Below are 20,115 nucleotides of genomic sequence, written 5' to 3' on the forward strand. Positions count from 1 at the left end.
TGCACCTCATGAGGCCCTTATGCTTTAAAAACTCATAGAGCTGAGTGAAAAGAAATTACAGAACTATGAAAAAATATTTTAGTGTTGTTAAAATGTGTGTTTTTTTTTTTTTTTTTTTCTTTTAAAGGATCAAGGCCAACATGGCTTTCTCATTGAAGTACCACGAGAGTCATCGGCACAGTTGGAGGTGGTGAGTTTCAACAGGCTTTTGAAAATTATCACAACAGGCTTTCAGGTAAAGGAGCACACAGGAGAAGGAAGAGGTGGTTTTGCACTAAAATACATAAATAAGTACAATTTAAAAATTGAGCTGCCTTCTAGGAATGGAAAGACTTAGTCATGGGCTTGGGCTCCCCAATGGCATTCGGAACACCATACACCTACCTGCTCACAGAACTGTTTCAGTGGGTGGGGCAAGAAGAAAATATTTCCTTTAGGCATACTAACACAAAATCAAACCTGTTCTTGCAATGAGCTTCAAATGCCAGTAAGAGAATGTGATGACTGCAGTGGCAGAAGGCAGGAAAGCAGTTGGAAAAAGGCTGTCTAAAGAGACTATAATTAGCAGTTTCCCTAATTATCCACATGGTTCACCATGTTCTATGCATGGGCTCTCAGGTTAGTGCAATTTGGGGCTCAGCTTAGGGCTGGGGGTGAGAGAGGGTTTATATTTTTAAATTTCAAAGATTATTAAAGGCTTCCTTCTGTGGAAGGAAACTCAAAGAATATCTAAAGGAAAAATATGGTATGAACCCCAAATTAAAGCCCAAAGTGAAATATTTCCATTAAGAATTTAAGGGTAGAAAGATAAAAAGAAATCTTCCCTCATTATGAGATCCAAAGAAAGCTACTCTTAACATTAAAATTTTTCTGCCTTCTCCTCTTTTTAAAAACATATTTGCAAATTGCACTTAGTTAATCAGTTATTAAAAGTAAGTTTTTGGAAGTAACTGTACATTCACAGGAAGTTGTAAAAAAATTTACAGAGAGTTTCTGTGTATTCTTCACCTAGTTTTCCCTACTGGTAATATCTTAAGTAGTTATAGTACAGTATCACAGCCAGGAAACAGACACTGGTACAATCCACAGAGCTTGTTCCAACTTCATCAGTTCTGTATTCACTCATTTGTGTGTGTGTGTATATATAATTCTGTGCTGTTTTTTATCACATGTGTATATTCGTGTAATCACCACAGTCAAGATACAGAACTGCTCCATCAGTACAAAGCTTCCACATTCCAACCCTTTACAGTCACATACACCCTAACAACATACAGTTTTAATTTTTGCACTCTTTCACTGTTATGGCCCTAGGGAAATATTACTGAACAAGCAAAAATCCCTGCTCTATTGAGAAAATACAGAAAATACAAAAATTTTCAAAATGAATACAGGTGTATCTTGGGGATATTGCATGTTCAGTTTCAGACCATCACAATGACGTGAATATTCAAATAAAAAATAAACAAAACATGAATTTTTTGGTTTCCCAGTACACACAAAAGTTATGTTTACCTTATACTGTGGTCTATTAAGTATGCAATAGCATTATGTCTTAAAAAAGTGTGTGTGTGTGCACACGTGCTCAGTTTTGTCCAACTCTTTGAGACATCATAGACTGTAGCCCACCAAGCTCCTCTGTCCATGGAATTTTTCAGGCAGGAATACTAGAGTGGGTTTTCATTTCCTACTTCAGGGGATCTTCCCAACTCCAGGACTGAACCTGCGTCTCCTGTACTGGCAGGAGGATTCTTTACCACTGAATCACTTGGGAAGCCAAAGAAGAAAGGCTTTCCCGCCCTTGATTCAAAAATTTTATTGCTTAAAAGATGTTAACCACCATCTGAGTCTTCAGGGAATCATAATCTTTTTGCAGTAATAACATCAAAGATCACTGATCACAGATTCCCATAATAAATATAATAATAATGAAAAATTTAAAATATTACAAAGATTAGTGAAATGTGACACAGAGACACAACATGAGCAATTGGTGTTGGAAAAATGGTGCCAATAGATTTGCTTGATGCAAGGTTGCCACAAAACTTAAATTTATTAAAAAAACGCGTATCTGGGAAGCTCAGTAAAATGAAATATGCCTGTAGAAAAAAAATTAAAAGGACAGGGAAGCCTGGTGTGCTGCAGTTCATGGGAGTTGCAAAGAGTCAGACATGACTGAGTGACTGAACAACAACTGGAAAGAACTACTCATGGATGTTTTCATGATTTTAGGAAAGGCTGCTGCTAAGTTACTTCAGTCGCGTCCAACTCTGTGTGACCCCATAGACGGCAGCCCACCAGGCTCTGCCGTCCCTGGGATTCTCCAGGCAAGAATAGTGGAGTGGGTTGCCATTTCCTTCTTCAATGCATGAAAGTGAAAAGTGAAAGTGAAGTCGCTCAGTCGTGTCTGACTCTTCGAGACCCCATGGACTGCAGCCCACCAGGCTCCTCCATCCGTGAGATTTTCCAGGCAAGAGTACTGGAGTGGGGTGCCATTGCCTTCTCCGTTTAGGAAAGGCACGTCTCTACAAATCTAAGAAGCTATCTTCTGGGTTTCAGGCAGATGGGACAAAAAGACTGAGGAGATTGAGAATGGGAAATACTAAAGATTTTTTCAGATAATGAAGGCAGATAGAAAAGCAAACCAAATAACAAACCAAAACCAATTCCACTTAGCTCTTGGTGCTTAAGCTAGGATATTGACTCTGGCAGGGACAGAAGGCAGGTGTTGAAAAATATCAGAGAGGCAACTGCTGACAGATAGTTTGAAGTACTTTTCCTGATTATCTGTGTGAGTCATCCTTTTATAGGTCAAAGTTATGCTCATGTTGGTGCATTCAGGTCAGGGCAGGACAGTGACCTGAGACTGAAGCCTTGAAGTTCCATGGGTTAATCTTTTTGACGTTCTTTGAGGGTCTCCTCCCTGTGGTTATAGCCTGGGCACAAGGTTTTTAAAGAAAAATCAAATAGACAAAAAAGGAAATACATTGTTTATTTTTTTTCTTTCTTCTCTTATAGCATGTTAACAGAAAACTGGAAAGAAGAAAAAAAACCAGTCATTATCGCACTCCTGTTGTTTACCAAGTTTCCACGTGTCATACTCATCCAGTGTTGATAGCTGAAATTGCGTGCGTGCGTGATTAGTCACTCAATCGTGTCTGGCTCTTTGCAACCCCATGGACTGTAGCCCACCAGGCTCTTCTGTTCATGAGATTTTTCAGGCAAGAATACTGGAGTGGAGTGCCATTTCCTCCTCCAGGGAAATCTTCTTGACCCAGGGATCTGATCTGTGTCTCCCATGCCTCCTGCATTGCAGGCAGATGGTTTTCTGCTGAGCCATAGGGGAGGCCAAGCAACAGATGGAAACTTCAGCTAATTAAAGCTGAAAATGCATCTATTAAGGGGTACAAAATAACTCATAGAGTCTCTGAGAATCAGTCTTGGAGTTGACCCGTGTCATGCAGAAGGGTCAAAACTCATTCTGCAGAACTGGTCTGGTGAGGACAACACGCCAAAGTCTTCCCTGAGCCTGGACGGTGTATTGTGTGTTGCAGATACCCCTAGGGCAGTGTCATCACTACTGATTCTAGAAACTGGACTTGCTACTGCTTCTAGTGCCAGCCTTTGTTGTTGTTGTTCAGTCCCTAAGGTGTGTCCAACTCTTTGTGACCCCCGTGGACTGCAGCACTCCAGGTTTCCTTGTCCTTCACTGTCTCTTGGAGCTTGCTCAAATTCATTTCCACTGAGTCAGTGATGCCATCAGACCATCTCATTCTCTGTCACCCCCTGCTCCTCCTGCCCTCAATATTTCAGCATCAGAGTCTTTTCCAATAAGTCAACTCTTCCTACCAGGTGGCCAAAAGTATTGGAGCTTCAGCTTCAGCATTTGTCCTTCCGATGAGTATTGAGGGTTGATGTCCTTTAAGATCAATTGGTTTGATCTCCTTGCTGTCCAAGGAACTCTCAAGAGTCTTTTCCAGCATCACAGTGCGAAAGCATCAATTCTTCAGCACTCCACCTTCTTTATGGTCCATAAAGAAGATTTGGACCATAGCCTTGACTAGATGGATCTTTACCAGCAAATGATGTCTCTTCTTTTTTAACATGCTGTCTAGGTTTGTCATAGCTTTTCTTCCAAAGAGTGAGGATCTTTTAATTCCATGGCTGCAGTCACCATCTGCAGTGATTTTGAAGCCTGAGAAAATAATGTCTGTCGTTTCCATTTTTTCCCCCATCTATTTGCCATGAAGTGATGGGACCAGATGCTATGATCTTAGTTTTTTGAAAGGTGAGTTTTAAGCCAGGTTTTTCACGCTCCTCTTACACCTTCATCAAGAGGCTCTTTAGTTCCTCTTTGCTTTCTGTCATTAGGGTGGTACCATCTGCGTATCTAAGGTTGTTGATATTTCTCCTGGCAATCTTGATTCCAGCTTGTGATTCATCCAGCCTGACATTTTGCATGATGTATCTTGTATATAATTTAAACAAGCAGGGTGGCAACATACAGCCTTGATATAGTCCTTTTCCAATTTGAAACCAGTCCATTGTTCCATATCTGGTTCTGTTGCTTCTTGACCTGCATACATATTTCTCAGGAGGCAGCTAAGGTGGTCTGGTATTCCAGTCTCTTTAAGAATTTTCCACAGTTTGTGATGATCCACCACAATCAAAGGCTTTAACCTAGTCAATGAAGCAGAAGTAGGTATTTTTCTGGAATTCTCTTGCTTTTTCTATTGTCCAATGGATGTTGCCAATTGGATCTCTAGTTCCTCTGACTTTTCTAAATCCAGTTTGCACATCTGGAAGTTCATGGTTCACGTATTGTTGAAGCTTAGCCTGAAGGATTTTGAACATTATCTTGCTAACATTTGAAATGAGTGCAATTGTATGGTAGTTTGAATATTCTTTAGCACTGATTTTCCTTGGGATTGGAACGAAAACGGACTTTTTCCAGTCCTGTGGCCATTGCTGAGTTTTCCAAATTTGCTGACATATTGAGTGCAACACTTTTACATCATCTTTTAGGATTTGAAATAGCTCAGCTGGAATTCCATCACCTCCACTAGCTTTGTTCATTGAATGTACTGTAAGATTTTATTTGTATATAATTCTTAAAATGCTAAAACTATAGATAGAACAGATGGTAATAACCAGCGGTTAAGGAAGGAAAGTTATGACCAATCTAGACAGCATATTAAAAAGCAAAGACATTACTTTGCCAACAAAGGTTTGTCTAGTATAGGCTATGGTTTTTCCAGTAGTCATGTATGGATGTGAGTGTTGGACTAAAAAGAAAGCTGAGCGCCGAAGAATTGATGCTTTTGAACTGTGGTGTTAGAGAAGCCTCTTGAGAGTCCCTTGGACTGCAAGGAGATCCAACCAGTCCATCTTAAAGGAGATAAGTCTTTAATGTTCATTGGAAGGATTGATGTTGAAGCTGAAGCTCCAATACTTTGGCCACCTGAATCAAAGAGCTGACTCATTTGAAAAGACCCTGATGCTGAGAAAGATTCAAGGTGGGAGGAGAAGGGGATGACAGAGGATGAGATGGCTGGATGGCATCACTGACTCAGTGGACATGAGTTTGGGTAAACTCCAGGAGTTCTTGATGGAGAGGGAGGCCTGGCATGCTGCAGTCCATGTGGTTGCAAAGAGTTGGATAAGACTGAGCGACTGAACTGAACTGAACTGAAGGAGAGGGTAGAGGCTGGACAGAAATAGATGTGGCTATAAAAGGAAAACATGAAGGATTCTGTGGTGATGGAAATGTTCTGTATCTTGACTATATAAATGCCAACATGTTGTGATACTGTATTATTACATTATCATATTAATCATGCCACATGACTATAACTACATAATTACATTATGTATCATACTATTTTATGATATTGTACTGTAGCTTTCCAAGATGTTACCATTGGGGTAAACTGGTCAAAGGGTATAAGAGATACTTCTGTATTATTTCATATGACACATTGATTTACAATCTAAGTACAAACTTTAATTAAAATAAAGTTTGAAGAGGCATAGAAGTTTCATCCTTCTCTGTCGAGAATGTTGGATGACCTTATTGTTTTTCCATTTTTTTATTAATTCCTGATATTCTCTTTGTCAACTTTTTGTAGATTTAGATTTTATTTAATATAAATATAATTTAGTGGCTTAAATAGGTGATTATCTTAATTTTTATACAATTTAAAGGTTACTTTCCATTTACAGTTGTTATAAAATATTGGCTATATCCCTCATGTTGTGCTGCTGCTGCTGCTGCTGCGTCATTAAGCCTATCTTCAGTTCAATTCAGTCACTCAGTTGTGTCCAATTCTTTGTGATCTCATGGACTGCAGCATGCCAGGCTTTCCTGTCCATCACCAACTCCTGGAGCCTACTCAAACTCATGGCCATAGCATCAGTGATGCCATCCAACCATCTCATCCTCTGTTGTCCCCTTCTCCTCCCGCCTTCAATCTTTTCCAGCATTAGGGTCTTTTCCAATGAGTCAGTTCTTTGCATCAGGTGGCCAAAGTATTGGAGTTTTGGCTTCAGCATCAGTGAAATGCCAGCAAATCTGGAAAACTCAGCAGTGGCCACAGGACTGGAAAAGGTCAGTTTTCATTCCAATCCCAAAGAAAGGCAATGCCAAAGAAGGTTCAAATAACCACACAATTGCACTCATCTCACACGTTAGCAAAACAATGCTCAAAATTCTCCAAGCCAGGCTTAAACAGTACATGAACCATGAACTTCTAGATGTTCAAGCTGAATTTAGAAAAGGTAGAGGAACCAGAGATAAAATTGTCAACATCCGTTGGATCATTGAAAAAGCAAGAAAGTTCCAAAAAAACATCTACTAAATAGATGGGGAAACAGTGGAAACAGTGTCAGACTGTATTTTTTTGGGCTCCAAATTCACTGCAGATGGTGACTGCAGCCATGAAATTAAAAGATACTTACTCCTTGGAAGAAAGTGAAGAGGAACTAAAAAGCCTCTTTATGAAAGTAAAAGTGGAGAGTGAAAAAGTTGGCTTAAAGCTCAACATTCAGAAAACGAAGATCATGGCATCCGGTCCCATCACTTCATGGGAAATAGATGGAGAAACAGTGGAAACAGTGTCAGACTTTATATTTTTGGGCTCCAAAATCACTGCAGATGGTGACTGCAGCCATGAAATTAAAAGACGCTTACTCCTTGGAAGGAAAGTTATGACCAACTAGATAGCATATTGAAAAGCAGAGACATTACTTTGCCAACGAAGGTCCGTCTAGTCAAGGCTATGGTTTTTCCTGTGGTCATGTATGGATGTGAGAGTTGGATTGTGAAGAAGGCTGAGCACCGAAGAATTGATGCTTTTGGACTGTGGTGTTGGAGAAGACTCTTGAGAGTCCCTTGGACTGCAAGGAGATCCAACCAGTCCATTCTGAAGGAGATCAGCCCTGGGATTTCTTTGGAAGGAGTGATGCCAAAGCTGAAACTCCAGTACTTTGGCCACCTCATGGGAAGAGTTGACTCATTGGAAAGGACTCTGATGCTGGGAGGGATTGGGGGCAGGAGGAGAAGGGGACGACAGAGGATGAGATGGCTGGATGGCATCACTGGCTCGATGGACATGAGTCTGAGTGAACTCTGGTAGTTGTTGATGGACAGGGAGGCCTGGTGTGCTGTGATTCATGGGGTCGCAAAGAGTCGGACACGACTGAGTGACTGAACTGAACTGAACTGATTGCTTAATTGACTACACCAAAGCCTTTGACTGTGTGGATCACAAACTATGGAAAATTCTTCAAGAGATGGGAATACCAGACCACCTGACCTGCCTGCTGTATGCAGGTCAAGAAGCAACAGTTAGAACTAGACATGGAACAATAGACTGGTTCCAAATCGGGAAAGGAGTATGTCAAGGCTGTATATTGTCACTCTGCTTATTAAACTTATATATAGAGTAAATCATGCGAAATGCTGGGCTGGATGAAGCATAAACTGGAATCAAGATTGCCAGGAGAAATATCAATAACCTCAGATATGTAAATGACACCACCCTTACGGCAGAAAGCAAAGAAGTACTAAAGAGCCTCTTGATGAAAGTGAAAGAGGAGAGTGAAAAACCCGGCTTAAAACTCAACATTCAGAAAACTAAGATCATGGCATCCGTCCCATCACTTCATGGCAAATAGATGGGGAAACAATGGAAACAGTGACCGGCTTTATTTTTTTGGGCTCCAAAATCAATGCAGATGGTGAGTGCAGCGGTGAAATTAAAAGACACTTGCTCCTGGGAAGAAAAGCTATAAACAACCTAGACAGCATATTAAAAAGCAGAGACATTACTTTACCAACAAAGGTCCATGTAGTCAAAGCTATGTTTTTCCAGTAGTCATGTATGGATGTCAGAGCTGGACTATAAAGAAAGCTGAGCACTGGAGAATTGATGCTTTTGAACTGTGGTGTTGGAGAAGACTCTTGAGAGTCCCTTGGACTGCAAGGAGATCCAACCAGTCAATCCTAAAGGAAATCAGTCCTGAATCTTCATTGGAAGGACTGATGCTGAAGCTAAAGCTCCAAAACTTTCGCCACCTGATGCGAAGAACTGACTCATTGGAAAAGCCTATCTTACACCCAATAATTTGTACCTCCTTTTCCTACACCCATATACTGCCCCTCCCCACTTCTCCCCACTGGTAACAACTGGTTTGTTCTGTATATCTGTGGGTCTGCTTACTTTTTGGTATATTAACTAGTTTGTTGTATTTTTTTTTAGATTTCACGTGTAAGTAACATGATGCAATATTTGTCCTTTGCTGTCTGACTTGACTAAGTATAATGCTCTTCTAGACCATCCATGTTGCTGCAAATGGCAAAATTTTGGTTTTATTTGTGCTGAGTAGTATTCTATTGTGTATATATACATATACATATATACCACATCTTCTTTATCCGTTTGTCTGTGGATGGACACTTAGATTGGTTCCGTATCTTGGATTTTTAAATCTGTCTATGTGATGCTATTGCTTTTGGAGCTTAAGTAGTGTCATGAGACATGTACTAGAATGTCTGTCATACTGGCCATGCTCACGGAACCCATGAGACCATGTGTGCATACTGGGGACTGAAGCACATCTCTCCTGTCTCTAGGGGAAGAAATAAGGGCATCTGGAGCTCAACGGGGGAGAATTGGTATTTACCCTAGATTTAGAGGCAGGCCCTGTCAGTTCTTCCTAGATTGGGACACTGAAGGTTAAAGTTGGGTTTGGGTAACAGGAGAACATCCTAAAATCTCGGTGAGCTGGCTTCTTTGACTTTTTAGAATGACCTAGGGCTACAACGTAGATGTTGGTGGGAGAAGGATGGAGAACAGCCTTCCACAGGGAGAATGGCAGCGTGGAGGCCCCGCCCTTTTAAATTGGGAGCGGGAATAGCAATTACCATTCTGATGCACGGGGCCCCTGAGGGGAATCCATTGGTCCTGCATTGCCAGTGAAGCGGCTGCCAAAGCTCATTAGGTCTGTGTTGGAGCTGTTTTGGAGCTCTTGTCAACTTCCTCCCAGTAGTGTCCCTCACAGTCACAATTAGTCTCAGGTGACTTACTGGAGCCCAAGGAATTTGGGAGTATCTATTCTATATGGTCCATCCTTTTATTGGAAAAGAAAACTCTTTAGATCAACGTAGACATAAACAGTAGCAGAGATGTTTATTTTGTCAGACACTGATTAATGTTTGATAGACATCAACGTCATGTGGAAGTGTGGGTTTAGAAGATATAGAAACAGAATTGATGTGATTTGTTAAAGATTTTAGATTAGGGATGTGAGGGATATGAAACATGGCCAGCGAACGCTTCTTATTCTAAGTATCATAACAAAAGTATATAGTAAAATAATCCTGTTTTGCAAAGGCAAGGGGCTTGGATATGATATTTTTCAACAGACTTCTCCAAGGTTGGAACTCATACAAAGAGATGAAGACACTTAAGGAGGAAACCTAGAATTATGAAACCCTTAGTTAGATATTAGTATTGACAAACAGATGGTAGGAATATTAGCACATTACATGTTTAGACAAGAAAACATAAATTGCTTTAAAGCTATTATTATTATTTGTGAAGGGTTTGATACTCATGATACTATGCTTTTCCTTTTGATAACAGGCAAATTAAAATGTAAAGCAATTAATGGTTTATGCAAAGACCTTTAGCATGTAGGGACTGAATTGGACTTAGGTCTAGGTCGGTCTCCTAACTCTCATCCTGGGGTTGATTTCTCTAGAATTAGCTACAGAGACTGCACTGTGGTGACTTGCCCGAGAGAGGGAACTTGACTTCAAGAGAACTCTAGTCTTAGAAATGGGACAAGACATATAAAGAAAGTGAGAATTCTCATGATGAAACCATAAAGATATTTCACCAAAAGTGAATGCTAGGTTGCACATGTTTGAGAAGCTGAATTTAAGACATTGGACTTGATTAAGTGAAAACTCAGGTAACCATATCAGGCTTAAGAGGTTAACCCAAAGAGAAAAAACAATTAAGTGATCTTTTAGCATGTCAAACCCATTCTTGAGATATCAACCACCCAAAGGGCCCTGGGCTCTCTGTTTCCCTGCATGGAGATGACACAGATATTACTTCTCAAGATGGGTACACTCAATGTCTACTGCCGGGAGCCGGCATATTGCATATTGAGTGCATATTGCATATTGAGTGCAGCACTTTTCAGGATCTGGAATAGCTCAACTGGAAATTCTATCACTGCCGGTAGCCAGCGTGAGGAACTCCGCCTCTGGCAAAGGTCATGAGGAAGGAGGCTTGACATACGCAAAGGCGGGATCAAGCCTCAGGAGTCTCCCTGGAAATTCTCGAGCAATCTACCCCCAAAACCAGAGTCTGCCTACTTTCTGCTTTGTGCTTTCACCTACACCTCTGACTTTACGGGGGGCTGTCCCCCACTACCTCTCTGAAAAAAGTTAGCTTACAGCTCCAGTTAATAATTCCTGGGTGTGACAGTGTTTAACCTACAAACTCCTTTGGAAATCCTCTAGCCTGCCTGAATAGGTTTTTCCGGCCACATGTGATTGTTCAGAGCCTCCCAACTGTGAGAGGCAGGAGATGTTCTAAACTGTCTAAACACAGATTCTTTTGAGTAGTTAAAAGATTGATTAGAAATTGTATTGGTGAAGGGATTTTCACTTGTTGGGCCAATGTTTGCTGCTAAGTTTCCATATCCCTTACTTGCTGTGTCCCTGGCAGTGTATTGATTAATATAGTTGGTGTAAACAGTAGCTTTAATGTTTGTAACCTGGGACCCTTGAGTTAATTCTTTTTCTTGTAGCCCACCACACCTTTGCTCTGTAGGAATGCAACTTTATCTAATGCTTTTGGAGGGTGGCTCCTGACCAATCACCTTTAGAGAAAAATAAGTTTTCTGAAGAAAAGGTCTTAAAATGTTCACAGGCCTCCGGGCCAGAAGATATGCAAATCACCTAAGCTTTTGCATATGATAAGTTTGCAGGAAGAAAGCCTGGTTTGCTGCAAGACTCTACCCCTTCCCCCATTATCCTCTATGCATAACTTAAGGTATAAAAACTACTTTGGAAAATAAAGTACGGGCCTTGTTCACCGAAACTTGGTCTCACCATGTCGTTCTTTCTCTTACCTTCTGGCTGAATTATTCAGCCTCTTTTCTGCACTAAATTTCCTCACTGAGCTATCCTTATTTCAGCCTCTTTTCTCCACTGAATTTCCTCACTGAGCTATCCTTATTTCAGCCTCTTTTCTTCACTGAATTTTACTGAGCTATCCTCATTCTATTACTCTTTATATCCTTAATTAACATTTAATTAAGCAATTGTTTCCTGATCTTCGCCTACGCCGTCTCTCCTTCGAATACCCTGGATCAGCCGGGGCTGGTCCTCGGCAGTCTACATCAATCACTTCTTGAATCACAAGTCGGAAAACTCTTTCTTTAAATGAAAGTGCCATTTCTCTGGACAGCTCAGCTTTATAAAGGTATGACTCATTTCTTTTGATCAGCATGAAAGGAACATATCTTCAGGTATATAAGCATGTGGGATCCACAGTTGAGAATTCTGCTTCTGTCCTCAGGACTTTCACTTGTCCTGTCCAAGACCGTTTAGAATCCCTTAGATTCTGTTTCGAATCAAATAGGTTTAAGCTTAAATGGACACTTTTTAAAAATTTAAACAAAAAATCGTAACTGGCTAAATTGAACTAGTTAGTTGTATTAAGGTACATAAAATATGTTGTATTAGGAATCTTAAAACTCATTTTCTGTTTCCATTTTTTTGTCATAGAGCGAAGGCATTTTGGTTCTATTTGTTATATTAATAACTGGACTAATGGGAGAAGGCACACAGAGATACTTTTAATTAGGGTCACCAAAGGTTATATTGTAACAATGAATAATTGGTCTTTGCTTTCCAAAGGTCATATGTGATTTTTCCTATAATTTCTGTGTTCCTCATCAACAACCCCCCCTCCCCGCCCATGTCTAAGGGTCTCAGTTTTCTACTCTTTCATGACATATTTTAAAGGAGCACAATAAATTCAATTAATTCATATTTTAAAATCCTATTTAGAATAATTATGTCTAAACAGTTCACAAAGAAGAAATTCAATATAAAAGGAATAAATACAGATGCGGTATCTATTTTCTTAATCTACTAGGTGTCTAAGGTAGGACTTTATGACTATAGGAACCAGGAATATTTGAATACCAATGTATTAAAATTTAAGTAATCTTAAAACCAAAACAATTTAAAAAATAAACGCACTCTTTATTTTAAAAATAAACACACTCTTTGATGGGTTAAATGTAATTCGCCAATTTATCCATGATGAGTGTTTAAGTATTAGTAGAGTTTTAATAATAGAATGCTTTGCTCTGAAACATGCACAGGACATTGAATGCTACAATTAATGTAAAATATAATGATTCTCCTACTCAGGATGTTTTAATTCTGTAAGCAATTATATATCCGAAGATCTGTTAGCTATTTAAGGCTATAATTAAATTTGCAATTTGGAATGATCAGTCTGGTAAAAGAGTATCGGCTGCTTTCCAGTAGGCACAGGCTGAATCAGAGAGGTTGAAAAGGAATTTGTTGACCCTTGAGCAACACAGCTTTGCATTGTGTGGGTCTCCTTTTATGCAGATTTTTTCACTGTAAATATTACAGTTCAGAAAAGGTACAGCATTGCATCATGAAAGTATGGTTGAGTCTGCTGAAGTGGAGGAAATGGGAGTGCAGAGGGCTGTCTGTAAATTACACTTGGATATTCAACTGCACCGAGGCCGGTCACCCCTAACCTCCTCATTCTTCAAGGGTCAATTGTAGCTTCAAAGCAGGAACTGTTTTTAGAAGTCCTGCTTCAAAAGCAGTACTGCTTTTAGAAGTCACCCTTTCCCTCAGATGTGATGCTGACCTTCATTTGTAGTCATGTGAGGGCTGTAGTAGAGAGATGTGCGGGTGAGAAAGAGGAGCACAGGGAGACTTGGGCTGCATGCTCTCCAGGCAGCTTGTACAGCACAAAGGGGAACAGATAACGTACTCCTCTGTTGTCTGCTACCTCCCAGAGTTTGTCCAAACTCATGTCATTGAGTCGGTGATGCTATCTAACTGTCTCATCCTCTGCCAGCCCCTTCCCCTATTTCCTTAAATCCTTCCCAGCATCAGGGTCTTTTTCAGTGAATCAGCGCTTCACATCAGGTGACCAAAGTGTTGGAGCTTCAGCTTCGACATCAGTTCTTCCAATGAATATTCAGGGTTGATTTCCTTTAGAATTGACTGGTTTGATTTCCTTGTTCAAGAGTCTTCTCCATCACTACAGTTTGAGCAGAGGGGAAGGGTAATATTCACAATTGAAATTCCAACATCCAGGGAAGATGGCACTTCATCCATGTTTGCAAAATCATTCAAAAACAAAGTGTCTACTTATTATGCATATCTGCTAAATACTCAACAAAAGTTAAGATTTGTTTTCCTCTTTTAATACTAGGAAGCTTAAGAGATTATTTTCATACTATCAGTTTTACTGAGATTGTATATACATGCTAGATCATATATAGAGTCTATGTATATTCCTATACATATGTAAAGGAAAATAAAAAGAGCAAGTCAGAATGAGTAAAAAAATAGGGTAGAAAAATAAAAAGAACAAGATAAAATAGCCCTCTTCCCCTTCCAAAGACGGAAGACACGAAATCTCAGAGACTCATAATTTCCTGGAGTTTCAAAGCATTCAAACCAACATCTTAGATTTCAGATCTATTCAAGGTTTTGCTTCGTTTATTTTAACTGTGGAGGGACTATGAGGAAAGCACAACATTTGTTACTCTGTCTCTCACAGGGCACAGCTCATGCTATACCTGGTAGTATGCTACTACTGAAGTATGATGACAAGTAAGTTTATAAAATACTTTCCCCATGTTATCTACACTCAAGCATACATACACTTTTAAGTTATGCAGCATTATCAAATTTGGTATGCAAAAGTTTAAATTTCTAACCCAATCAAGCATCTAGTAAGTCATAAATAAAGATTTACATTCAGGTTCCCAAATTCCAGATTTTTCTAGCATTTGCCAGTCTTACTTGTTATATATCTGCCTCTTACAAATCCTTTAACAATATTTTATTTATACATTTTACCATATTTTATGTAGTAGGTACATAGAAGGAAGTCTGCGAACTTCAGACCATGTTTATCTTCCTTGTTAATCATTTTACTTCCCATTGTCATCTGCACTTCTCCCCTCTCTGGAAATTGCAGTAACTTAGAGCTTCCAAAAATTGCTCAGCATTATTTCCAAGGCTTTGACTGACTCTATGAGATCACATCATGTCCAGAGGAAAGTGCTAGCCTCTCTCTTATGTAGAGTAGATATAATACATAGTACAATCAGGCCTGTCTTCTTGGTCCATAAATGGTCTAGAATATCTGGTCAAGGTTGGCCAATCATTATGTTAAGCATTCTTCTAAGAAGTTATTCTTATGATTCTTTAATTCAATAGCATCTGTTATTTCTGACTCTCTCTGCAGATTAATAATCCTATTTTTTATATGGGAGCAGATAACCAGACTTGGGTGAGAGAATTCATTCTCCTCGGCCTGTCCAGTGACTGGGCCACTCAGGTCGCTCTCTTCATCCTGTTCTCAGTCACTTACCTGCTGACCCTGCTGGGGAACGTCCTCATTGTTCTTCTGATCAGACTGGACAGCCGACTCCACACTCCCATGTATTTCTTTCTCACCAACCTCTCCCTTGTTGATGTCTCCTATGCCACAAGCATCGTTCCTCAGATGCTGGTGCATTTTCTTGCGGAACATAAAGGGATCCCCTACGTGAGCTGTGCAGCCCAGTTATTCTTCTCCCTGGGCCTGGGTGGGATTGAGTTTGTTCTCCTGGCCGTGATGGCCTATGACCGCTATGTGGCTGTGTGCGACCCCCTGAGATACTTGGTCATCATGCACGGAGGGCTCTGTGCTAGGCTGGCCATCACATCCTGGGTCAGTGGCTCTGTCAACTCTCTCGTGCAGACCACCATCACCTTTCAGTTGCCTATGTGCACGAACAAGTATATTGATCACATATCCTGTGAACTCTTAGCCGTGGTCAGGCTGGCCTGTGTGGACACCTCCTCCAATGAGGTGGCCATCATGGTTTCTAGTATTGTGTTGCTGATGACGCCTTTCTGCCTGGTCCTCCTGTCCTACATCAGGATCATCTCCACCATCCTGAAGATCCAGTCCACAGAGGGGAGAAAGAAAGCCTTCCACACTTGTGCCTCTCACCTCACAGTGGTTGTCCTGTGCTATAGCATGACCATTTTCACTTACATCCAGCCCAATTCCAGCCCTTCTGTGCTTCAGGAGAAGCTGATCTCTGTCTTCTATGCCATTTTGATGCCTGTGCTGAACCCCATGATTTACAGTCTAAGGAACAAGGAGGTGAAGGGGGCCTGGCAGAAGCTTCTAGGACAATTATCTGGATTAACGTCAAAAGTGGCGACTTGATAAATCATGAGCATCACTTAGACAAAAGAGCTTTGCCTGTGTGTTCCCCCACTTAACTCTGATATGAAGCTTCAAATTCATTGCCCTGGCAACCAGGAATTGGTGATTCTGGGTTAGAGTGTGGGACATGGGCATATCTCTATGTCATGGCAGCATGTTTAGAGAAATAAAGCACTACTGTAATAGAACTGATCAGTCTCCGTTCATACGACCCTAGAATAATGAAAAAAATACCATGTTTTGCTTTATAATTTTGTTTGTAATCATAGGCCTATTGATGGATCTTACTTTGGACTATTTGTTCTTTTTTTAAATTTAGAAATATGTACTTTGACTTCCAAATGCATAACTCTTTTTTAAAAACGAGGTGACCCACTCAAATGACTAAAATTAAGAATATTGGTAGTGCTGAGTTCTGGTACAGATATGGAGCAACATGAACTCATTGTTGTTAAGGGTATAAAGTGGCAGTTTCTGTCAAGGGTATAAAGTGGCAATTTTTTATAAAATTAACCATATGCTTACCACATGACCCAGCAATTTTCCTCTTAGGAATCTTCCCAGGAGAAATGAAAATTGTCTACAAAATGACTTGTGTATAAATGTTCATAGTATTTTTGCTCATAATATCACTGGTCCTTATTAATCCAAAAATTTTTTACAGCTTTATTGTGTTTTCATTGGGAACAAAAGCATTTTTACCTTTTAGACTCACCAAAAATAATGTGTGGGATATATATCCATATCCAGTAATTATATGAATTACTGTTCTGAGGAGAGTGTTGCTATCAAGGCTGATTAAAAATGTTTTTGAGCTTGACCTTTGAGATCTGGAGATAAAACTCAACCTTTGGGTCCCAGAGGTGACTCAGAATAGTCAAGTAAAGGTCTTGTTTTACCTGGATAGAATATGACTAAAGGTGAATATACACATGTCTAGGATTGGCCCAGGAACAGCTACATTTCAAACTCTTTCTGATAGTAATATAAACTGAGAGTAATTTAACCTCACAGTTTATGAAGAATTTGACAGGGTACCATTTAAATGTTAAAACTCTTCAACCTCTGAAAAATATCTTAGCTCTTTTCCTAGACTTTGGACACAAAATAGGCACATAAAATTTGAAATAATGTATAAAAATTTTAAGGTGTATTTAATCTAAAAGAAAGATTCCTCATCCAATACTGATGTAAAATAAGACAGACTTAATTTGGTGAACCAAGATGGTCGAGTCAGCTGTGAGGATGTCAGCTTCCTGTCTCCATAGAAACACATTCTTCCATCCTTCCTCCTCCACACAACAGGGCCCTAGCTCATCTTTGTAAATCTACCGAGCTGAATTAGTTTAGAGTAGACCTCACCTCTGAGAGAAAGCCTAAATAAAAGAGGGGAAAGTAGTAATTGTACAAGAAATAAAGGGAAAGGGGGAGAAAGAATACGATAGCAGCTCATCTTCATACTCCCTTGAAGACTTCTCAAAGTTCTTTCTTCCATTGTCTCTTCTTTGAGTCAGTTGATGTGCAGTTCTACTTGTGAACACACAATCTCAGTGTTCAAACAGAGTTGATATTTAACTGTACCTTAAAAAGGGTTCAAGTGGAGACCAGAAAAGTAAGGGAAAGTTATCCAGATGACAACAGTCCAGACCAAGGTGCAGACAGCCTGGGAAAGGTGCAGAGCTGGGACAGCATGGAAGTTCAGAAACGGCCCACAGCCTCACTTGCAGCGCAGAGAAGATAGAAGATGCAGGCAGTAGTGAGGGTGAAGCAGGCAGGTAGGAAGTGTCAGGGTACAGAGGGCACTGATGCAAGATTATCTTCTGACTTCATCTGAGACCAGTGGGGAGCTAGTAGAAGAAAATTAGTGGAAAATACAAGTATACGCATGTCGATTATACACACGGTACTTTAAGAAGGGGAATTTCTATGCCTGGTTGAGATATCTGTGACTCTTCTGCAGTCTTCATCTCACGACCCCTTTGCCTGCACCAGCCTCCACTTTGCTCGTCACCCCTTCTCCCAGCTTCAAGGTCAGCAGCACAGTAAACCTTTCTCTGAGTCTGATCCTCTGCCTCCACTTTCTTTTCCCCCCCATACGCCTTAAGCACAGTTTGTGTGCTATGCTTAGTCGCTTAGTCGTGTCCAACTCTTCGCAACCACAAGGGCTATTGCCCGCCAGGCTCCTCTGTCCATGGGGATTCTCCAGGCAAGAATACTGGAGTGAGTTGCCATGCCCTCTTCCAGGGGATCTTCCCAACCCAGGGCTCAAACACAGTTTACCATATTTTGATTTTTTAGCACATTTTACCATATTCTTATTTGTATGTATTTATTTTAGAAACTTTATTTTTTAATTATTTATTTTCAATTGGAGGATAATTGCTTTACAATATTGTTTTGGTTTCTACCATACATCAGCATGAATCAACTATAGATATACATATGTCCCCTCCCCATGGACCCCCCTCCCACCCCATCCCACCCTTCTAGGTTCTGCCTCCATTTCACATCTCTTTCTATTGTCTCTGTTCCCATCATTGTGCTCGCTTAAAGATCCATCTTCTATGTGGGACCCCTAAGATTATCCAGAATAGCCTCCATGTTAAGATCCTTAATTTAAAACATGTGCAAGTAACTTTTAACATAAAAGGCAGGATATTCACACATTCTGATAATCAGGGCAAAGACGTCTTCAGGAGGTCGGTCATTATTTAGCTTATCACAGAACCTATTCAGCTTGGACACTTAGTTTTTCCCCATGACCCCAGTAATCTTCAATAGCTCTCTTACTTTTTGATGTGATACAATATACAATCCTATCTTTTAGATTTCCTGCCTTATAATGGGGATTATTTCTTCAAGAAGCCCTGAAGAATTCCATTATCATTTCTTGAAATCTAGGTCTGCTAGAAAATATTCATTCAGGTTTGTTTATTTGAAAAGGTCTTTATTTCTCCTTTATTCTCAAAAGATACTTTTTCTACACAAAGAATTCTCTGATGACAGCCCCCCCAACTCACCACCACTACCTCAGACTTTAACTTTATCCCTCCTTGTCTTCTGTTTTGCATAGTTTCTGAGAAGCATTCTACTTTCAGTTTTACTTCTGTATGTGATGTAACTTTATTTCAGGCTCCCTTCTCGATCTTCATTTACCTTTTAGATAGAATATCATATGTCCACGTTTTTGTTTTTCCCTATTTTGCTGAATTTCTTGGTTTTGTGCTTTCAATTTCTTTCATTATTTTTTTTCAGTCACTATATCTTCAAATATTTCTTGTATTCCTTCTATCTCTGTTTTTCTGTTGGGATTTTCCAATTTCACATATGTTAGCTTGTTTGCTATTGTCCCACAGGCCTGGAAGAGTCTTTTCTCTTTTTATCATTATAATTTTTTCCTCTTTGTGCTTCAGTTTTGCTAATTTCTATCAGTTCATCTTTTTTCTTACTGATCATTTTTTGATTCTATTAAGTCTACTCATAAGCAGTCGTTAGTTCTTTGACTATGTCCTTCACACCTAGCATTTCAACTTAATTTCTCTGTGTAGTTTTCAGTTCGATGTTGAAATTTCTCAAGAATTTATGACAATGTTTATCCTTTCTTCTAGACCTTTTAATTTATTTATGAGTCTTATTTTAAACCCCTGTGTGATAGTTCCTGTAATCCAAAAATATCTTTTTGAATTATTTTCTTTCATTTCGGAATATTTTCTTTTGTTAACCTTTTATTCAGTGACATTTACAAATTTTTTTTGCCTTTTCCTCTGACCTTTAATTTAGATTTACAGCTTATGTTTTTCACATAGTATAATAGACTCTAACATAAATAGTATAATGCTTTGAAATGGACACATTTCTTCAGTTTGACACGTGTTTTATAGATAGTATGAGAATCAACACAGTCATCGGATGAGCTGGGTTTGAGTTTCGTGTTTCTATGGTCATTGGTGGTTGGAGAGTTCCTTCTGCTCACTGCTATGGCTGTGGCTGCCTTCTCTTAGACCTGCACCAGGTAGAAGGCTTTCTGCTTTCTCTGGTTTTTCACTTTCCTGCAAACATTCTTGCAAGGACTGTCCTAAATCTG

General features: G+C 39.8%; 1 protein-coding gene across 1 annotated transcript; it reads left to right on the plus strand.

Annotated features, from left to right (window-relative positions):
• Positions 1-15,077: 15,077 nt before the first annotated feature.
• Positions 15,078-16,031, plus strand: LOC139182638 (olfactory receptor-like protein OLF3). Its single transcript, XM_070787391.1, has one exon. It carries the CDS (start codon positions 15,078-15,080, stop codon positions 16,029-16,031), a length of 954 nt encoding a protein of 317 aa, XP_070643492.1.
• Positions 16,032-20,115: the final 4,084 nt, after the last annotated feature.

This window comes from Bos indicus, chromosome 4 (genome assembly GCF_029378745.1).
Source record: "Bos indicus isolate NIAB-ARS_2022 breed Sahiwal x Tharparkar chromosome 4, NIAB-ARS_B.indTharparkar_mat_pri_1.0, whole genome shotgun sequence".
Taxonomy (NCBI): Eukaryota; Metazoa; Chordata; class Mammalia; order Artiodactyla; family Bovidae; genus Bos; species Bos indicus.